The sequence below is a fragment of the Lissotriton vulgaris genome, chromosome 4_1, assembly GCF_964263255.1.
Source record: "Lissotriton vulgaris chromosome 4_1, aLisVul1.2, whole genome shotgun sequence".
In the NCBI taxonomy this organism is placed as follows: Eukaryota; Metazoa; Chordata; class Amphibia; order Caudata; family Salamandridae; genus Lissotriton; species Lissotriton vulgaris.
In genome coordinates, this window is record NC_141691.1 from 595,976,323 (window position 1) to 595,998,793 (window position 22,471).

Sequence of the window (22,471 nt, forward strand, 5' to 3'; positions counted from 1 at the left end):
CAGCCAGTGATTGAGGCAACATCAATAAAGGTTATGAATAATGGAAGACTATCGGGCACCATTAGTGCCCTGTGTCCAGTGGGCAGCAAACAATTCTCACAACAGAAGGTAGAACTGATTTTGGATGGAGATGATGTGAAAGGCAAAGAACAAAGATCCCGTAATAATTTGAAATTCAGGCAGTCTCCAATGGAACCCATGGTCACTGAACCTGCCACACATTAGTCTAGTCAAGAATCTGGAGTAGACCAGATAATAACCTTGTACTATACTCAACGTGTAACATATCAAGCCATTTCTTCATAATGGTCCAGATGAATCCTTCTTTCAAGTAGTTTGATCCTCTTATGTGGCAGAGATTTTAGAATTAAAGAGTGCATAAACTTGCAAATTGCAAACAAAACCCAAAACCCAGTTTAGACTGTCTTACATTTATTTGAAATATTATGTGGAGCTCTCCGGTATGGTGAATGCAGCCATGCAGTCAACAGCTCTTTGCCCAATACCTCAAGATTAAACACTGCAACATTATTAAAAGTAAATGAAACACACCCAGGATGGCAAGTGAACATCAGATCATTTTCACTAGCACAACTTGTACAATATTCAGCAAAAAGTGATCTCAATCTTAGAGCAAGACAAAATGTTTATCTAAAACAGCATAAAAATACGCAAAGTGAATAATAGTAACTGCATTTTTTTAGAGAAATGCCATACAGCTGATATTTTTTGTCTAAGCAAGTGCCATCTTAAGAAAGAGAAGTTGATAAAAAATGGAATTGTGAACAATGCAAGGTTTTCTCTTACCAAATATCCCATTGACAAGAGATTCTGGGAGGCACATGGGAAGTAGCTCCTTCGGGCAATACCTGAAACTTCAGAACTTATTTTCCACTGAGTACTAGAACATCCAACAACCTTTCATGAATGTATGTTTGATTGATTGTTCAGCTATTTGTGTTTGCTATTGTGGTATTGTTAGAACTGGGGGTCTCTAGTTGGCAATCGTATACACCTTTGTCCAAATAGGGACCCTTGCTTCTAGTCTGGAAAAGGGGATTACACTCCTGGATAACCCTGCTCACCCCCTTAGTAGCTTGGCACGAACAACAGGATCATCTCAGAGGCAGTGTGTTAAGCATTTGTGAACACATACATTAATACAGTGAGAACACTACAAATGGACACCACACAGGTTGTATAAAAATAAGTATTCTTTACATAGACTTAACACAAGACCACAAATGACAAAAATCCACAATACTGTACTCAAAATAGACAAAGATGGTAGAAGTAACTTAGTTCAAGTTGATGATGAATGTGACACATTTCTCACAAAAGTATCTGGATGCGTAACGCTAAACAAAGAAAAGGTTCGCAGGAGGGTGAAGTTTTGGGTCCTTGCTTCGGGGGAGGCGATGCGTCGCTCCTCAATGCTTGCGCAGAGATGGGGATGTGTCTAGTTCCTCGAAGGAAAGAAGGTGATGCGTTGATTCTCATACTGTGTTCCGGTTACGATGCGGCAAGATGGCGCTGTGATGCAACAATCCGGTGCAATTTGATAAGTTGGCACCTTTGATGCGATGCGACGACGTGAAGATGATTAGAGCATGCCAGACAGCCGTGCGGCAAACTCTGTAATTGTGGAGCCGCGACAGACCCTGCAACACGCTTCTCTGTGATGCAACTTGCGGTGGCGACACGCTTCTCAGGAGATGCGACGGCAAACAGCTGTGGCGAAGACACGCTTCTCTGGTGATGCGGCGGTGGCCTTTGCGGCGGTGAAGTGCTTCTCCGGCGATGCGACGGGCAACAGCTGTGACAGCAACACACTTCTCTTTGAGTCGAGCTACCAGCGACACGCAGGCTTCTGCAGACAGAATTTGCAGCAAGGAAATTCAGGGAGCAGCTGGAGGTGAAGTCTTGTAGCCATGAGGCTTCAGAAGGAGGCAAGCACCAGTTCAAGCCCTACGAGAAATTGATGCGTTTTATCTAGGAACCCGATCAATATTGTGACCTCATGCCCCTATACGGCTATAATCAATACATATCCCTATAATGGCATAATAATCAGAGCCATATTTCAGTAACTCGCCTCTGCAGTCCATGACACAGCAGAAGCCAATTCCTTAGATTCCTAGAGAGCACACCGAGTTCTTTCGACAAACCAAACCCCCAGCAACCTGGAAAAGCCCTGCTTGCTTTGTTTTGATTAGTAATAAAACTCCTGCGAGCACTGTAAGAACGACCAGTTCTTAGTGACATCTTTATTGACGTCTTATGTCCAAAAACTTACGTCAAACTCGGCACCTTTCAGGTATAAATATACCAACGTTGCCTGAAGCAAAACACACGGTAGTGGTGAATACTGGAGCAGAACAGCTGTCCCCTTGCAGAGAGACCAGCAGATGCGAGAAGCCCACGGACGCTGATCCTCCTCTTTGACGCGCTGAGAAAGATGCTGTCTTTTCTCCTGCCGAGAAAATCCAGCTACGGCGTTTCCAGCCTACCCTTGCGGGTGACTGGGATATCGGGTCCTGAGAGGGAGATACCAGACCTCTTACATTCTATTCCAGAGGTACGGTGCTGACTAAACCCTTAGAGAGAATTTTTGAATCAAACTCTTGGCAAAACCAACTTAACTTAAACTGCTACTTACTTACTCCCTCCCTCCCACGTATTAGGCTTAGGTCAGGTACACCGGGGTAGGCGTAGTTAGAAGCACCAGTTGAGGTTGTTAGCCAATGTATATATGAATGTATATATTTTATTCATTTTAACTATCTTATGGCTAAGAAACCATATCAATGCTTTTACAGTATTATTTCGGAATACTCCTTTTACTGTACGCACTTTTCATTATAACAAGTCTTGCAATTGTGGCAATTCATTTCTCTTGCATGAGAAGGAAGACTACTCAATAAATAATATATTTTATTGAAAACGCCCGTCTCTCTTCTCTGCACTCTGGTGAAACTAAGAACGCACGTCTGACCGAGAGAAATAGCGGTCTATTGTTTCACACGACTCTAGAGATTGACTCTTATTTTGGGGAGCAAAGTTGTCATGTTTATGTGGTTGTCGGAAGCTGAATCCCTTCTTGTCTGAGCCAGGGAAGCTGATCACTTCCTATTCAGTCAAGAAAGTTTCCAGTGACCTCTGAGCTAGCTGGCGCAAACCTAAATTAAGTCTAACATAGTCAGTAGAGACCTAGAAGGCCTCAGTCCTACGTCTACACTGCTGTTTGTTATTCCAATGCGCAGGGCCAATAATTAAAATAGGAACTACACTACAAAATCCTCAGCAAGATGATGAAAGTTCCTTAAAAGTACCTTCTCCTTTCCTTGGCAATAAAGAAACTACTGCAGGGCAATCCAGCAAACAGCACACTGGCAGAGGGGCAGTCCAAGCTCCTGCAGCTTCCTTGGTTCTTCTCCTTGGCAAAAGTTTGTCCTGTTTTCCCAGAAGTGATCTAAAGTCTTGGGGTCTGGGTCCCCATATTCATACTACTATTCACTTTGTTCTCTACAAGCAGAGGGTCCTGTACCTAGTCCAAACCAGTTCTGGGTGCATTCTGCTAGTGAACACCTTCTTCCTTTGGCAGTGTGGGCAAGGGTTCTCAGACACCACAGAGGGTGGGTGGATCCAGCATTGTGGAAGACAGGCACAGTCCTATTCAGGCCCAGTTGCTCCTCCTCCCATCACTCTACATGCAGATAGGTCTATTTGGCCTTTAGCTGACTCATCCTGTCTCCTGGAGCCACCCCAGCCCCTGTAACTCACAACCCAGACATGGAATACACAACCCAGACATGGAATACACAACCCAGACATGGAATACACAACCCAGACATGGAATACACAACCCAGACATGGAATACACAACCCAGACATGGAATACACAACCTAGCAGAGGCAGGCTTGGATGGTTAGGCAGGAAAATGCCTACTTTCTAAAAGTGGTATTTTCAAACACAGAATGTTAAAATCAACTTCACTAAAAGATGCATTTCATCATCCCGAGTTCAGGCATACTAAAGTTCTGACATGTTCCCTGGGTCAGTTAGGATTAAAAGATGTTATAATTAAACTGCCCATTCTGGTCTATGGGGACTGGTAACCTTGCAATAGTGAAAAACAAAATAGTGAATTACAACCTATCAGGTCATGCCACACACATCAGGGCATGACCTACCTTTTACATACATTACACCCTGCCTTAGGGCCTACCTAAGAGATGCCTGATATGTAGAAAAGGGAAGGTTTAGGGACTGGCAAGTGGGTGGACCCACCAACCCGACATAGCAGTACTAGACTGCACACATGCTCTGCAATGGCAGGCCTGAAACACACTTGACAAGCTGCTTCTGTGGGAAGCAAAATCAGTGCTGCAAGCCCACCAGCAGTATTTGATTTACAGGTCCTGGGCACACATGGTGCACTATACTAAGGTATGACAGGTAAATCAAATAATCCAATTATGGAGTCCCTAACCAATACATTAATTTACAATAGGGAGCACTGGCACTGAATAGCAGTGGTGCAGTGCCCAAAGCATCTAAACCAGAAAAACATAAAAAAACAGAGGAGGCATCTAAAGCAGCAAAACATTTCAAAAACAGGAGGCAATCCGTGAAAAATGGAAGGGAGACTCACACCAATGGTACCAGTTCCAACAGGTACTATAACCTTTTCATTTAAGGCCTCGTTGCTTATGAGACCATTAACACTTCAGGTAACTCAATTCACAGGAATAACCCTGGAAGAAGATCAATGTGCCAAAACAAGAAAACGGTGCCCAAGTTTTTAATCGGTGATCTTACATGAAGTTAGTTGGAGCATTGGAAAAAGAAATACCCGTAAAAGTAAAAAAGCAGTTTCTTAATTTGAATGCAATTGCACATGCCTCAAAGAAGGATTAAAAGTATTTTTTAACCCCAGTGACTCAAACTATTGTGGATGTTTTTCTTTCCTTTCCACTATTCTGTGGTCCATATTAATGAGACATAGTTTAATATTTTACACATAAACAACAATGGTATGACCAAAGACTGATCAGTCGTGACCACCGTTCCCTCTAGGGCATGCGCGCACCTCTTCTTACGATAGCGCGCACTGCCTCTCGTGGAGCGCGCACACAGGATGTCTGGTGAGAGAGTCGAGCCGCCGGCCGCTTTAAAGAAGCAAGCGGTGCGAACATGAGGCACTGATTTGTGACGAGTGCAGGTAAGGAGGCGGGGGCTTGTGGCTATAGTGTGGGAGCGAGGAGCAGACTGTGGCCTTTTGTTTAAGTATTGCTGTCAATCGGAGCCCCTTCACGGGCTCTGATTATCAGCAATACTTAAACAAAAGGCCGCAGTCTGCCCCGCGCTTTACTAACAAAAGTGTAGTCAGTTTCCAAACACAGCACGTACTTTAGCACACGCTGTGTTTGGAAACGGTCTCTACGCTTTTGTGGAACAGAGGGCTAAAAGGTACAAAATACTAGTGGAACAGAGGGCAGAAGAGCACAAAATACGAGAGGAACAGAGGGCAGAAGGGCACAAAAAACGAGGGGAAAACAAAGTGGAACAGAGGGCTAAAAGGCACAAAAACAAGAGCAAAACGAGTGGAACAGAAAGCAAAAGGGGCACAAAAACGAGTGGTACAGAGGGCAGACGGGCACAAAAAACGAATGGCACAGAGGCAAAATACAGAATACAGAAATATAGGGGCAGTGAAGAACAGAAGGCAGAACGGGCAGAGAGGCACAGGGGCAGCGAGGGGAACAGAAGGGAAAACTGGGCAGAGACATGGGCAGCGAGGGGTACAGAAGGAAAGACCGGGCAGAGAGAGCACAGGGACAGCGAGGGGAAAAAACGGGGCATGGACCACGTACAGGCACGGGGAAGACAGACAACAGCAGTCAGAGACACAACAATGAAAATACAGGCAATACAATAAATTAGCAAACGGCCCTTAAGACCCTTATTGTGGCTCTGTATGTGTGAAAATGCACCATCTTTTCACTTTTTAAAGTAAACGTTTTGAGTGCCATTTGGTGCCGCAGACACGCGCGGTTTGGTTCCTGTCGCACATAGCCATAGTTGCAGCGCACAGAGACCCTTCACTGCCGCACGCAGAGGAAAAAAACTAGAGGGAACATTGGTCATGACGAATTTGTGTTTTTGAAAATCAGCAGTCCTGTAACACCAGTGCTATATTTAATACCCAAAGTGCACAAGGACATGATAAATCCTCCAGCTCGCCCCATTATTTCAGCCATCTGGAGCGCTCTGGAAAATAAATCAAAATGTGGACTAATTTTTAAATGATTGTGTGAAAACACTCCCATCCTATATACTGGATACGGGAGTTTGCTTTGGAGGATCTATGATCTTCCGTGGGAAGAAGATTTTACTAATTATGATTGACGTGTCAACACTCTATACAAGTATTAAGCAGGATGGCAGCTTGAAGGCAATAAAAATCTTTCTAGGAAATAGACCTTTAAATCTCTGGTCACACACTCAGATGTTGAAAATGGTACAAAGATGCCTTCCACACAACTACTTCATGTTTAATGTAGAACTCTTCCACCAAATATGGGGTACCGCAATGGGCACCTGCTTCGCTCCCAGTTATGCGAATTTGCATATGGGCTGGTGGGAGGAGCAGGTGGTCGAGGTAGAACACCAAGACACATGGCAGAAACACATCACGCATTGGAGTAGTTTTATTGACAGCTTATTTTTGGAATGGAAGGGCTTGGAGAAGGAAGCTAAGTAATTCATTAAGAGATTACAGGTGAACAATTGGAATCTTAGTCTCACAAATGATTTTAGCAAAACATCTGTTAACTTTCTTGATCTCACAGTATATATTCAGGATGGGAAAATTGAAACCAAACTTTTTCGTAAACCAACAGCGGGAAATACGTTGCTTTATCCAATTAGCTTCCATCCCAAAAACTTGATTAGAAGCATCCCGTATGGAGGGTGCATAAGAGCTTAAAGAAATTGCAGTAATCAAGTAGAGATGCAAAAAGAGATACTGTTTTTAAAGTAAAGGTTCAGAGCCAAAGGATACACAGATGAGTGCATGGAGTAAAAGTAACAGCAAGGAGAGGGATGAAAATAAGACTACAAACCAGTGTAGATTAATAACAACTTACAGTAAGCAACAAACCAATATCAGAAACATCTTAAACAAACAATGGCACATTATACGTAATGACCCAATTTTTGGGTGAGATAGTCCAATGGTGGCCAGCAAATAAACATATTTGGACCCAACACGGCATTGTCATCCTTTGTTTGAAAGGTGAATGAAGATATACCACGTCAACATTTAAACAGGTTTTACACAGAATAAACTGTTAGCTTTCCAAATCATTAAAACTTTAAACCTATTTGGGGTGTTTTTATATAAATGCAGAAACCCTGTGCCTTTCCCACCCCACACTCCAGGTGTTGAAGCACCTTGTGTAATGTCATCAGTAATCTAACAGTGGGTGTCTTTGTGGGGAAGTCTCGATCCGTGCGGACAAAGGCCAATGAGCTCAATTCCGAGGCTGTGGACAAAAAGCTGACCGTTGAATCGAAAAAGTTGGAAGGGTGGAGAGCATAAAAAGACCCACGTTATAATTCCTAATTAAGAAAAGGAATTCTGTCATATACAATCTATGGAATAATCCCTAAATTCTCCTGACTTTAGGATAAAAAACGGGTGAGGATAATAAACACTGATTGAGCTCTGCATAAAGTTTCAAGAAAGTGTTCAACTCCATGAGATGAATCTCAACAAGAGCAAAAAGATAAAATTAGTGAACAATACTGAAGAAGGTGGTGTCAACCAGTGTTTAAGCTACCGAAACGCCAAGTCAACAACTGTTTTGCATTATATTAGTTTTATCCTTTTAAATGAAGTGCATGTCTTTATTGAATACCAACTGGTAAAAATAATATTGTGTATAGGATTGCCTATGATTAGACATGTTGTAATGTATACCTTATTTTAATTTTTGCTAATGAGGTCTTTGATGTATGATGATGCATTGTATTACCAATATAGATAACCATTTTCCCACAGGAACCACTGTTTGTCACACTTTACAATGGATAGGAAGCCAGCCAGACTTGGTGTAGAAATTTGATATATATTCTGACATAATTAAAATAAGCATTTTCAAGGCAATCAGTCTCGCCTTTAAGGCCTTATATGTATTTAGCAAATCAGCACATTAGCCTGGGTGCTGAAACATCTACTGTTCTTTAACGTGAAGAGAAAGTAAGCACCAAACTGCGTGATGCGCCAGGTACGGAACACATGGAGTAAAATTGTTTTCAGCGGGAAATGGTATTGTCTAAAGCTCTGTTTTTAATATTATGGCTGAGATACCCGCCACCCCCTCTCAACACAATCCCCAAAAGGAGGGAAACCGGAAACAGTTCTTAAAGTTTTTGGATGTGGGAGGGAGTGACCCTCCCGGCCGTATTTATTAAAACAAAAAATTAAAACATTAAACGTTTCATGTTATGTACAATTTCATTATCACATTGCGATGTTTGGCTAACCTTAACATATTCTCTAATACAGAGGTTCTCCTAGCCGAACTAGCATCCTACAAAAACATTCTCTAGAAACACTGAAATTGTACATCCTAACGTTTAAGGGCCAACGGCAAGGTCATAACCGGTGTCAAGATCCCTAACCAGACTTACCCCTCCCACTTGGGAGGGGCGACAGCACAGAGGCTTACCTCAAGTGCAACTACTAACAATTTCCCTTGACTTGACGGGGGCACTTAAGACTCGACGCCATTTAAAGGTCGTTCGAAGACTTGTGTGTGGTATCTAGAAGGTATCGTGGACCTCTCCCCACCCCACACAACTTACCGCATCTGCCGTCGCAGATGACACTGGCCCCGGGAAATTCCCCCAGGAGGGGGCTGTAACCCCTCCTACAAAGGAAGGGGCCTTGACCGCCTTTCCTTTACTTCCGGCGACCCGCCCTTAGACGGGACCGCCTCCCCATTGAGGGGCCAATGGCCACCTCTCCCGAGCGCTCCCATCCGTGTTGGGTGACGCCCACTCATAGGGATCTACCAATTAGTGCTCACCGATCATGACCTTACCGCCACAGGTCCGGATAGTTGACCGGCTATCCGGACCCCCCACAAAACTCCTACCTAAAGGTCATGTTCTAACGTTTTTAACCAAGCTAAGAAGTCACCTATGAGTAACTCATTCCCCACCCTCGACAAATGCACACCATCCCCCAGATACATACTGTCATCATTAATACAACTATGCGAGATCGAATGCAATGTCTTGGAACGGAACAACCTACTCACTTTGTTATTCAATTTTCTAACAGAATGATTCAAAGCAGGGATCGAGATAGCCCCCCGCCACACTTTTCGTGGGATCATATGAGACCACGCAATTATGCACCCCGGAACTCTCCTCGCTAACCAACTTACCGTGGAAAGCATAGCCTCCAGGAGAAGTCGTCTACCGGTGGTGACCAAATCATTGCCCCCCAAATGCACTATGACTATGGACGGCGGTGACCTCATCCGCTCTAACAAACCCTCAAAAAATTCCTGAAACTGGTCAATACAGAGACCGCCCCTTCCGTAGAAGGACACTCTGTACCCGTATTCCCCAGGTACGTGAATCATGTCACCTGCTTTGAATACGTCTGCGGCCCGTCTCACGTATGAGTGGCCCACGACCCACACCTCCTTCCTCACAGCCGGTGACGTGCGACCGCTGGCCTGGTGTTGGGTCGACTGCACAGTCCGCCCTGCCGCGTAGGCTTGCGCAACTGAAAACAAACAAAAGACAAGAAGCGTGAGTACATGATTACAGCTTCACAACATGTGCAATCGCACGTACCTCTTATAACAATTGGAGGACCAGCGCCCCACACGTTTCACTTGTTCTACATTAAGACCCCTGGCTGTAGCTTCAGTGGCAGCCCCTATTCGAAAGGAATGGGTCCCAAATTCGCCCGGGTCCAAGCCCGCTGCGGCAATGGCCATTGCAAGCACCCGCTGAAACTGAAACCTCGTCAGCGGGGTGGCGTCTGCATGCCTCAACAATGTCCCCCCCCATGATGCCACCCTTCGTGCTAGGTAATCTTCTAAGCACTGTACCGGACACATGGATGACTCGGGGTTCCTGCGAATGATCGTGCAGTCCCCTCTCCCATCTTGGTCAGTCTTGGACCTGAGAAAGGAGACAATCATCGCATCACCCCTGATCTGAACATGTTCCCTGCACAAGCCCCCCGTCACATCCTGTTTGTTCCTTGCAACTAGCTCACTAACTCTCATAGCCCCGTGAAATGCCAGCGTAAATGCAGTCCGGAACAAACAGGTCTCGAAAGGGGACGAGCATGTGTTAGGGAGTGTGGCCAGTAACTGGGACAACCTGTCTAGACCTATCGGTCGTCTTACGTCTACTCTGCGACCCTCTAGGCGTTGCCACCCACGCAGCGCTTTCTGTACTGTAAAAGACGCTGTTGGGTCCAGGATGCCATGGGCCCTGGCAACAAAAGAAATGGCGGCACGATGCCTTTGGGCCGTAGCCACCGATTTCCCAGCCCTACGTAAGGACATCAGAAAAAGTACTACCCACTCTTCCTGACCCCAAAGTCCCCCTCTCTCTGCCCCCAAAAAGGCTAAATAGGCCTGGAACGCCCCTTCATATGCCTTCCTTGTCCTGGGTGCTAGACTCTCTCCCACGAGGTGACGAAGTTCGGGGCACCGAGAGACCAGAGAGCTTCGGGGAAGGGTGCCGGCTCCGGGTCCGCTGAAGGAAGGAAACCCGAGAAAGCCTGCATGTGAAAACGAGACAGTGCATCAGCGGCCTGATTCATCACCCCTGGGACATGTTTTGCTCTGAATACCACGTTCAGTTGCATACACAGTAGGACAATTTACAATGGGCTGCCTGACTATTGATGCATTCTACCACGGTCATATTGTCGGACCAGAACACGACAGAATGATCTCTGAACCCTTCTGGCCAGGTTCTCAGGGCCACCAGAATGGGAAATAGTTCAAGGAAAGCAATATTACTCGTTAGCCCCTTCTCGTGCCACCATAGGGGCCACCTTTGAGCAGACCATTTTGTGCCGAAGATGGCGCCAAAGCCTATGCTTCCTGCTGAATCTGTCCATAGCCCAAGCTCTTCTGAGGACACGGCTGGCTTGTTCCAGACGACTCGGCCATTGAAGTCCGCCAAAAATGCTAACCAAATCCGCATGTCCTGGCGGACCTCAGCCGATAACCTCGTGCGATGATGACCCTCCTTTAGGCCAACCATCGCTTGGGCAATTGAGCGGGAAAAAGGGCGAGCCATTGGGATCACCCTCAAGGCAAAGTTCAACTTTCCCACTAATTGTTGCAACTGATGCAGTGTAACCTTAGATGCATTCAAACATACTTGGAGGGCTGCCCTGAATTTTAACACTTTGCTAGCTGGTAAACGGAAACACCCCTCCCTTGAGTCCAACTCGATCCCCAAAAACTCGAGGCAAGTCGTGGGACCCATAGTTTTACCCGGTGCCAATGGTACGCCAAAATGACCCATCAACACACAGAATTCAGCTAAGGCCTGAGCACATTCGGGATTTCCGGCGGGACCAAGGAACAAAAAGTCGTCAAGGTAGTGCATTACATTTCGGAAACCCGTTTTCTTAGTGAACACCCATTGCAGGAAAGTACTGAATTGCTCAAAATAAGCACATGATATAGAGCATCCCATTGGCATACACCTATCCATGTAAAATGACCCCTGGAACCCGAATCCCAAAAGACGCTGATCGTCTGGGTGTACCGGGAGCAACCGGAACGCTGACTCGATATCTGATTTCGCCATCAACGTTCCGGGCCCCAGGCGATTCAAGATGGCTACTGCCTCATCAAACGATGCGTATCGCACCGAACAAACTTCTGGATCAATTGCGTCGTTCACCGAAAGGCCGTGTGGAGCAGACAAATTATGGATCAAACGAAACTCACCTGGGTCCTTCTTGGGGACCACCCCTAACGGAGAACAAACAAAATCCGGTACCGGGAGTACACTAAACGGGCCGGCGACCCGTCCCCGGCTAACCTCTTTCTGAATTTTTTCTTGCACCACAGATGTATGTTGTAAAACAGAAAGTTGATTTTTGCAAATCCCTACACCCTGAAAGTCCCCCACCGGGATGCGGAAACCATGTGAAAAACCGTTCCGCAGCACCCCAGCAGAAGTACGATCCGGGTATTCACTGAGCCAGGGAATCATTGCCAAGGTATCAATCGGGGTTGGTAAAGGCGCCCCTCGGACTAGTTTAGACCGGTTTGGCGCCTCCCTTACCCCCATTCTCACCAGTTCTGGCTCTGCACGATGACTCAGGATGGGACGACCCACACGTACTACACTCATGTTTGAATTTACACGATCCCGGAGGTCTGGTACATTTCCCTTTGTTGAAATTAAAGCAGAAACCCTTCCTCCCTGTATTGCCTGCGGGCCTCGACTGATCGTCGGTGCTCGTACTTGGTCGGTGCTCGTACTTGGTCAAACATTGCGTCCCCACATTTTGGCGGGAGTAATCTACAACATTGCTCCCAACCAATGGCATCTTTAACATTCCTGATTCTTTCATTTTATCCCATGTTACAGAATCGTAACAATCCCAAGTCAAACCCTTGTTATGTTCCTTTTCTTTCCTGAACAGATTGTCATAACAAAACCAATGGTTACCTTGATACGCTGTCGAGTAACCCATAATTCGTGATTGATAAATGGGAAATTCAGAAAGCAACTCGGGCCTACGTTCCCCCAAAATCGATGTAAAAATACCCCACGCATTGCCCCAGTTGCCAATATTCTCATTTACCTTAAAGGCGGCCATTTTTGCGCGCCAAACACTCGGATGCATTAGGTCCTTCTGACTTTTAACATGCTCCACCTCATAATGATCAACAAGCAAGGAGAAAATATTCACGTACTCCCCAGCCCAGATCTTTTCCTTTATAGCTAAAGGCACATGTTGTCCCAATCTCTCTCTACGAGAGGGTGCTGACTCGTCCCTTGCAATCGGCAATGGCCGCTTACCTGCACCGGACGCAGCTTCGGCCGCTTGCGGCTTGTCTATTCCCGCCAACGGCGCAGTCACTTTAGCTGCATCTCTCTTCTCACGAAGCCCTTTTATCAGCGCCTGTGCCTCGGCAGCCGTGGCGCCATCACTACTATCCCCCAACCAAGCTGCTAGCTGTGCTGCCAGCTCGGGGGGCATGTCTTCTTTGGATGTCGGGGTGACGACAACGGGGATTGGATTCCCCTCCATTGGTACTGGGGTCGGCGCCTCGAGCGGTACAGAGGGGACCGGGACGTCTCCACCGGCTGGAACCCTTCTTGGCCTCTTAGGTCTCCCTCCAGCCGGCGCAGGGCCCGAACCCTCCTCCCCGTCCCGTTTCGCCAACCGTTTCTTTATGTCGGACACCTCTTTGCAAAGGGCCCGCACCATCTGGTCGGTCGTCATTCTCTTTGCGACTTTCTTTGGCATTTCTCCGACGAAGTATCTAGAAGACAAAGAAAAAGATCAAAACGCTCAAAATTGGCTCTTCGTTCTGTCCCGAGCTCACGGGTAGCGAGGAGGTGCAGCTTCGGAGCACAAGAACAAGAGGACGTCTTCTGGTCTTGCGTCTCTTTTTATCCGTCTTCAGGGCGGGCGAGAACCCGCCCCTGCCTGCCCCTAGGGCGGGGCTGGCTACGTCGGTGTCTAGGCCAGCCCACTCTAGGGCGGGAAAAGGCGCGCCCCGGCTACGCCGCTTCGGGCATACCAGCCGAGACGCGCCTCCCGCCCAAAAATGGCTTCCCGGGGGGATCGAGGCACTCCGCCATACGTTCGGGGGGACCGAGTGGTCGCCCCTTTCCAAAAATAAGGGCCATCGGTGATCATATCACTGAAAACACAAGATTTGAAAAAAATATTTTCAACGGGTGCTCGTGGAAGACAATTTCTATGGACTGGAATCTAGACAATGCTAAAGTGATTCTAGTATTTTACTGACCTCTGCTGGTCGTTTTCTATCAAGAAAGTTAAATAGAGGCAGTTGCCAGAAAATGTGGGGGAAAAAGTTAAGTTCCTCAGCAGAAAGCAATTCTGGTATTTTACTGACCTCTACTGGTTGTCTTCTATCAAGGCAGTTAAATAGAGGCAGTTGAACAGGAAGAAAGTCCCTAAGCAGACAAGTCATAGGGCTGATCTACATAGCAATGGAGAATAGACTCAAACAGCAGGCAGCAATGGCACAAAGAACCACCACATTAATAATATATGGGCATTCTTTGTAATGAAACCAGACTAGAAATGTTGGGGGACATGATTAGTTGCACTCTTTTAACACCTCCTTTGTAAACCAAGTGATATCTGCTCTCACAAAACAAACAAGTAAGCCACCACTAAAAGACAACAAAAGTAACATTGCTTGCCTGTGCTGTATAAAAAAAAAAAAAAAAAAAAACTTGACAAAATAAAAATCTTTACTGAAACTGGATGGAAAAAAAGACAAAAGCAGTGTCGAACAGCTGTGATTGGGGATACAAATGACTGTCGCTTTGGAGGTGCGCTAAACAGCTCATAATTGTTTTGCTATGAAAATGGACCCAATAGTTTACATTCTTGTTTCGAAGTGACAGGAAGTGGAATAAGAGTAATAATGTATGGACTGAATGCATATAAATGGTCAGGCAATTTCTTAGCATGAGGTACAATGCAGCCGGGTGCTTTTGTAGTGGGTGGGGGCACATTGGGGGCGCTATTTTTAAGCCTCAATTAATCAAATCGAACACCATATGCTATAACAAAAACCACAGATTAAAAATGATTGCCATGTAAGACTTGTTGATGGTCTTCGATATCAGAAACTTAGAGATAGCCAGGTCAATTAAAACTAGAAACAGCAAAACTATGAATCTTCCTCATGAAGGGCCGTGGCAATCTGCTTTACAAACAAAACTTTTTTATTTTTTTTGAATGGATACCGGTCACATTTTAATTTTACATTTATTAGCGGACTTTCATTATATGAGATTTGTGACCCAAAATGCCAAAAACATCTGCAATCAGAATACATTTCTACAATCTCTAGTAATATTTAGCAACTACAGAGTTGAGTTCTCACATAAGTACAATTAAAAAAAACTAACCATTTCAGTACGAAACGACATTTCTCTTTCCAGCGTTGACAGATGAGAAAAATGACGATCATTCTCAAAAAGACTGGAAATATGGGCCCTGTAAAAAGAAACAAAAAGGATGTTGGGTGTCGATTTTGTGAATGCGAGAAGTAATCAACAATTGATGACTTATAACTGATGGGGAAAAAAAATAGTGAAAATAGGTGCCCAATATTTACTAGTCACCAGATGAATGCCACTCCTTTATTCAACTCTAGAACCACAGAGCAGAAGTAAAACAATGGTTAACAGACTAAGCACTGCCATAATCATTTAGAATTTGATAACTTTATTTCGGTCGAAGACCATAAAAGTGCAGATAAAATACATACAGAGCACAAATCATTAAGACAATAAATAATGGACAGATCAATTTTGGATATAAAAAAAGATTAAACTCAGCAGTTATCAAAGACCAAAAGGTATAAAATTCATAGTTAATCAAATATATCATACAAACGCTTTCCACATACCAAACCAGAAACGAGATACAGCGAAAACTATCGGGGGATGGGTATCATAAGTTAGAATCCGACATTCCTGTGTAAAATTTCTAAACCCAAGGTTCCTACATAACGGGGTTAGTCAACACTTCCTCATCATTACATACTCAGGGCAAAAGAACATTACATGAGGGGCATCTTCACATTTATAGTTGCATGCCGGACAGACCTCCTTATCTGAGTTTGCCCATTTACAAGCAAATGCCTCAAGCGGAAGGCTGCCATGTCTTAGCCGAGTATATAATTTCCTCGCAAGTGGAGGTTGTATTACATCTAAGAATTCCTCTAATCGAGAGTCCATTTTTACTAGGAGGAACTCTACGGACAGCCTACCCAAGGTTGTTGAGCTCTGGAGGGCTAGTGAGTTCTGCCACCTCAACTGAGTCTGTAAATCAGATTTTGATATCCCCGGGCAACACAGCTCGGGGGTCTACCAGAGCTCTGGCAGACCAATCTGTACGCTAAGAGCCCTGATATGAAGCAGCCATGGGATATTTTAACATTTGAGAAGAGCCCAAACCTCCGAGAAATCCGCTCTATAAGGGTCCAGTTCAGAAACTAACCACAGCCTCTTCCAATAGAGCAAGGGCCGCAAACCTACCAATTCTTGAATTGACTCCAGCCCCAAATCCAATCGTAGAGGGATGAGTGGCGTACTTTGTGGTAATCCCACCAAGTTCCTCATAAAATTGTGCTCCACCCTCAGAAGATTGGAAACATTTTTAAGACCCCATAATTCAGCACCATATGTTGTGGCCATTCTAGCTTGGAGTTGGTATATTTCAAGGACTGGAGCTGCCGGCTTAAAGTCAGATGCTCTATGGAATTTACTTATAGCTCCAGTTACTTGGGATAGTTTGAGAGCCGATTTAGAAATTTGGAAACCCCAATCAAAGTTCTCTGTCAGGGTAATGCCCAGGTAAACAAGGGTCTTGACCCTCTCGACGGGGATGCCATTAAGCTTAGGGTTTGGCGTGTCTGTTTCGGTGGATTAAAAATCATAAACTTGGTCTTGTCAAAGTTTATCGCCAATCCACGAGAAACACAGAACGATGCAAAACCGTCCACAATTCGCTGAATGCCCGATTTTTGGATAACAGCAAGGTGTCATCCGCAAACATCAGTGCGGGCACTCTCCCAGTGGCCAACCCAGGGGCGTCATTGTCTATTACACCAGTTAAGTGATCAATAAGACCATTGATGAACAGACAGAATGTTGGTGCCAGAACGCACCCCTGGCGAACTCCCCTCGAAACCGGGAAACGTCCTGACAGGTCTCCGTGCCTCCCGCATCTTACTTGGACATAATTGCCAGTGTGTACTCTGGTCAGAATAGACAATAAGTAGGGCGGGAGACCCAGGTCTGCCAGGACCTTCCACAGCTTTGCCCTGGGAACAAGGTTGAAAGCGGCTCGCAGGTCAACAAAGACAAGGTAGAGGCTGCCACCCTCTAAACTAGCCGTTTTCCAAAATAAAACCTGCAACCGGAATATTTGGTCCAGTGTCGAGATACCCTCTCTAATTCCGGCCGGGAGTGTGGTCAGCATTACATTTTTCTCCATCCACCACTGGATCCTGTCCAAGATGATCCTGCCCATTAGTTTTGGTGTTGTGTCTATAAGACTAATGGGCCTATAGTTTGAGGGTGTTAATGGGCATCCTTTCTTAAAGATCGGAACGATCTCAGCTCCAAGCCAGATATCTGGTGGGTCAGTCCCCGCTAGAATCTAGGATTACCAAATATGGTGCCCATATTTTCGGTTGGGAGCGAAATAAATCCCCAGGCAGTTTGTCCAGGCTGGGGGCCTTATTGGGAGGTAGCCTTGTTATTGCAGACTCAACCTCCTTCAGAGTGATAGCCTCATGCCAATCGTGGTGGAACAGGTCCCTGCCACCAAGTGACTCGCACCGCCGCTGGTCGCCCAGGGTCCCCACCAATCGGTGCTCATGGTGGAAGCCCGGGGGAACCAACAGAGGGTGAGCCATGTCTTTCCTCGGAGCTACGTCCATCAACCTCACCAATCCATCCTCCTTAGGGAATTCACCACATGAAAGGGAACTAATCTCTAGCTCAACATTTGGATATAGTGATCCAAAGCGTGCCTCCCACACTGAGGGAGCTATGTTCGGGGCAAAAGCTGGACCACCAGCACTCTCACTCGAGCTGACAATGGCCCAGAATGACATTGAATCCTTGCGACTGAGTGTAGATCTAAGCTCCGCCCACAAGTTCTCCTTCCAGTCCCTCTTTCCCCGTGCTATTGCCTTTTGGTAAAGCAGTCGGTATTTCTTAATGGCTGCTCCATCTTTGGCTTTGACTACTAAGAGCAGGCCTTTTTTTGCCTTCCTGCAGTGTGCATCTTGACAGGGATGTGTCCTTGCCCGTGGGGGTTTATTCCTACCTACCGAGCAGAACACATCCACTAGTTCAGCAGCCAGTTGGTTGTGTGTTTCCACAGCTCTACCCAGGGAGCCAGCGTCTCTCATATCAGAAATTAGCGGTGTAGCTATCCGATATATTCTGGCAAGTTTGGTGGGGGAATCCTGAAGGTGTGGCCATTTTATCCTTCACCTGTTATTAGATATCAGAAGAGGGAGGGATTCACAGATAGGTTCAGGTGCCGGATTTGTCAACCCAAAACTCCCAGGTTTCAGTGTTAAAACGAGGGCATTGTGATTGCTATCTTATCTTGGGTAAACTCTAAATTACAACAGCCTGTCCCAATGCCTTGCTCCCATCATTATATAATCAATGATGGAAGTTTGATCTATTCTATTAAATGTATCTGACCCAGACTGTCAGGCGCCAGCCTCCCATTACAGGCCCGCAGAGATGTTGAAAGGGAGAGTGATTTTATTTGAAGGACCAAAATGAGTCCATGCCCTGACAGGAGGGATCTGTGGTCAAGTCACATGCCAGAACTGATCATCATCCTGGTCACCCAATTCTGAGCTCTGAAGTGGCTCAAATTGGCAATTAAAGTCTCCTCCAAGCACTAGAACAATTGAAGGGTCCAGTGACTGAATGAAACTTTGTAATACATTAATCGTTTTGCCATAATCAATTGTGAAAAGTGGCAGACACTGTGCACCAAGCGTATATAACATTTACACCAGTTAAGTGTATCACAAATACTACTTATTTCTAAGCTAATTTATAAGCTCCTTGGAGAATGGCATTCGTCACAAGCAGATTTTTGAATTTTGATTACCTTCTCACCTATTCCTCAGCTCTACTTACTATATGCATTTTGTGAGGAGAAACCTCACCACAGTAACCCTTATCAAGTACCTCTAACGAATAAAAGTAATTGAAAACAGCCCAGTAACCAGGTGTATCTAACCTTTTCGGCAATAAGAGTTACTTATGGTCAATGAAAAATCACCCTGAGTTTCTAATATTAGTAATGTAATAGTGACCACCCAATTCAAGATTGTCAGCAGTTAATGCATCAAGCAGGGTTGCCAGCAGCAAAGTAAAAAAGCATTATCAATTTTAAATACATCTAAATTGATAATAAATAGCAGCCGTAGCTTCAGTGCCCCTGCCACAAAATTATTTATATGAGCCACAAGCATCACCACTTGATTTATCAATCCAGTAATACATTTAAATATAATTTGATAATTCAACCATTTTTCTCCAAACGTCTTAGAAGTTCTGAAATTAAGGTCTTAAATATACATTTTTTTCTACCAAGCAATAGCTCCTATAGTAGTAGACCGGGCTGCAGACAGGAGAGCTACTTTCAGATAGCTGAAGAGAAACCAGTAATTCTTTAGCTACTCTTTGGAGACCCTGCTTTAACTATTAAAAGGAGAACAAGGATTCTATACTGTAGTTGCAATCCTGCACAAAATAAATATTCAGATCCATCCATGTCTGGACGATCCTCTCCTAGTTTCCAATTGCACTCTGAAATTTGTGCTGGGCATTGTGAAGCTACAACAATCCCTGAAAATGTGCAGGTTTTCGATCAATTTCAAGAAATTGAAATCTAAACCCCTCACAGAGCCTAGCATATATCCAGAGGGGAGGGGGTGGCAGCTGGTTTCCAGGCTTACAAAGCCTTTAAAGTCTGATCAAGCATCTGTAAGAGAATCCCTGCGAGCACAGGGAGACATGTTAAGTATTGTTTTCAGTTCTTGCAGAGGGCTCTCTGTCTAAGCCAATCTGCATTAGGCTGATGTATATGGTTTTCTTTTAGGCAGCTTCACCATTTGTTGTTCCTTGAGCCATATGTCACTGGAACCTCTAGAACTCCACATTCTTCAGCACTGGCTGCCAGCTTTGAACAAGTTCAAGGTTCTTCTTCCTGCAAGTTAATCTCTGAGCGTAACTCCAGTACGAGGTTCTCCCCGGCCGGTTTGGAGGGAAGATTTTGGGGACTGGGAAGCTCTTCCCCTCAGTCAGTGGAGGTACAAAGGTTGCCAGCTTCAAGGGATTGGGTGCAGTGCTCGGTCCGTATTCAACCCAGGGAGTTTGAATAGCTGATTACATTTTCCATATGTCTAACTGAAGAGAGCTCATAGCAGTGTGGTTGGCTTTCCAGAGGTTCCAGTCCAAGATCTTTCAGAACAATGTACTGGTGAGAACGGAAAATGCAATAGTAATGTTGTATCTGAACAGGCAATTCGGAATAATTTTTTAATTCACTGGTACGGAGAATAATAGATTGGACGGAGAACACCGTCTTATCTCTACGAACAATTCATACCCAATGGAGGAAAATAAGGAGAGAGACATCCTGAACAGCGTAATTCCTACATCCCAAAATTTCAGAATTAAGAGGGGAAGTATTCCAAATAATTTGTTGGAGATTTGGCAACTACTCAACAAAGCAGACTAGTTCAATGCTTTTCATCCCAGGTATTTTTCTAGGTTCCACTACCCTCAGGTCGCAGGGGTGAATGCATTAACCGGTCAATGACTCAATGGACTGATTGCATTCGCTCTTATTTCTCGTCTTTTAGAAAGGAATCAGAGACAGAGGGCAGAGGTGATTTTGGTTTGTCTGTTTTGCCTTGAAGACATCGGTATTCCCTGCTAATGAATATATATTATTAGCCCGGATGTAGTTTTTTCTTCTCTCCAAATCCAATTCAGCCTTCTCCTGTACTACCCTTTATAGGTCTCCAGAGGTTGAGATTAGCGGCTTGCAAGTCTATAGGAAAGGTCTTAGAAGGCTACGTTTGTCTCAGGCCATATAAGAATACATTCTGGCTTCCAGCAGATGGTCCACTAGAAAATCTTAGGTTCATCACTGGGTCTCCTTTCAACCTGGTGTAAACGTTTTTCTTTTTCTCCTCTTCGGTGTTCCCCTTAGAGTTCCCTATGCTGCAATTAAGACTTTCGGTTCTCCTGGATGTGCTCTTTCTGAATGAAGTTGAAGGCTGGGTTTCTACGTTGTTTAAAGGTTTTGAACTGTTGAGACCCAAGGAAAAAGATGCATTCCCGCCTTGGGACCTTCGTGTGGAATGGACAACTTTGGAATGGACATAATTCAGTGAGCTTTTACCTTGTTTATAACACTCCTTAACTTAAGGTGTTTGAGAATCATATTGTTTTGAGATTGAGTCCTCGGTTAAACGCTAAGGAACACATGATGTTCCACAGGTCTCAGGAAATTGTTCTACCTGTACCTCCCTCTTACTCTTATGATGAATGCCTTCTTGATGTAGTGAGAGCGGGTAAAATTTATTTGACAAAAACTTTAGGAAGTGTGACTAAATTGTACTGTAAATTAAAGTCAGATTTTATAGCTTGGAGACCAGGATTGCCATTACCAAACATTTCTTCAAAGAGAGGGATTTCTTTCAAATGTTCTTTTCCAGTGGAAGTCTTGATACCTTTACCATGGAGATTTGTTTTGACCCTTCCAGTAACATCCAGAAAAGCCATGGAAAAACCAGAAAAAATATTTGAAGAGGGCTGCATTATTCTCTCCAAATCTAGGTTTCCCAAAGAAGACCAAATAAAAAGTCTAATCGAAATAGCACTGCCATAAGGTTCGCAGTAACAATTTGGGGCTCAATTACGACTTTTGGCGGGGCGGGTGTGGGCGGCCTGCCATCACTACACCCCTGCACCGCTAAGAGTTTCTGCCACCCGCCAGTCAGATTACAAGTAATTCTGTGGTCTGGCAGGTGGCGGCGTGCCCGTCCCCACAGCGGTGTCTTATTCAAAGGCAGCGATAACTTTGGAAAATGCAACGAAATTGGGAACACCACACAGGTTTCTGCACGGCATGGATTGTAAAGTCCATGCCATGAAGGAACTGGCCCACATGGACTTTACAGCCATTCATGCATTCCCAAGATGAGGAGGCACAGGGGGCCTAGTAGGATCCCACTTTGTTTCAGCACTGCCAGCTTTTTCATGGAGGAAAGACCTCCATGAAAACGCTAGTGGCCCTGAATCGTGTAATATACATGACAGTGCTGCAGCGGCACCACTTCCATCTTACAATGGCCCGACTGCTGCGCCATCACTAGGGAGTGGAAGTTCCCTGTAGAGCAAGCAGTCCAATTACGGTCCTACTGCTCAACACTTAATAGCGCGTCGGACCGCTGACGCCACAGTGGCTGGACCGCCACCAGTCTGGCAGTCTCACACTGCCAGACTCGTAATTAGGCCCTTCGTGTTTTCTGAGTTTGACAATGTGATCCACTGCAATGCAGAGTGGATCCACAACAGAATACACTGGTCCTTGCTGGGTTTAAAGAAAATAAAAAAAACTGAAGA

At 45.2% G+C, this 22,471-nt stretch overlaps 1 protein-coding gene across 2 annotated transcripts in view; it reads right to left on the minus strand.

Moving 5' to 3' along the window:
- Nucleotides 1-22,471, minus strand: part of DPY19L1 (dpy-19 like C-mannosyltransferase 1) — a 477,954-nt gene that overhangs the window by 405,138 nt on the left and 50,345 nt on the right. For both annotated transcript variants that reach the window (XM_086964815.1, XM_086964814.1), the window contains exon 3: nucleotides 15,194-15,281. In XM_086964815.1, coding sequence (XP_086820941.1) covers nucleotides 15,194-15,281 — 88 coding nt within the window. The remainder of the gene's footprint in view (nucleotides 1-15,193; nucleotides 15,282-22,471) is intronic.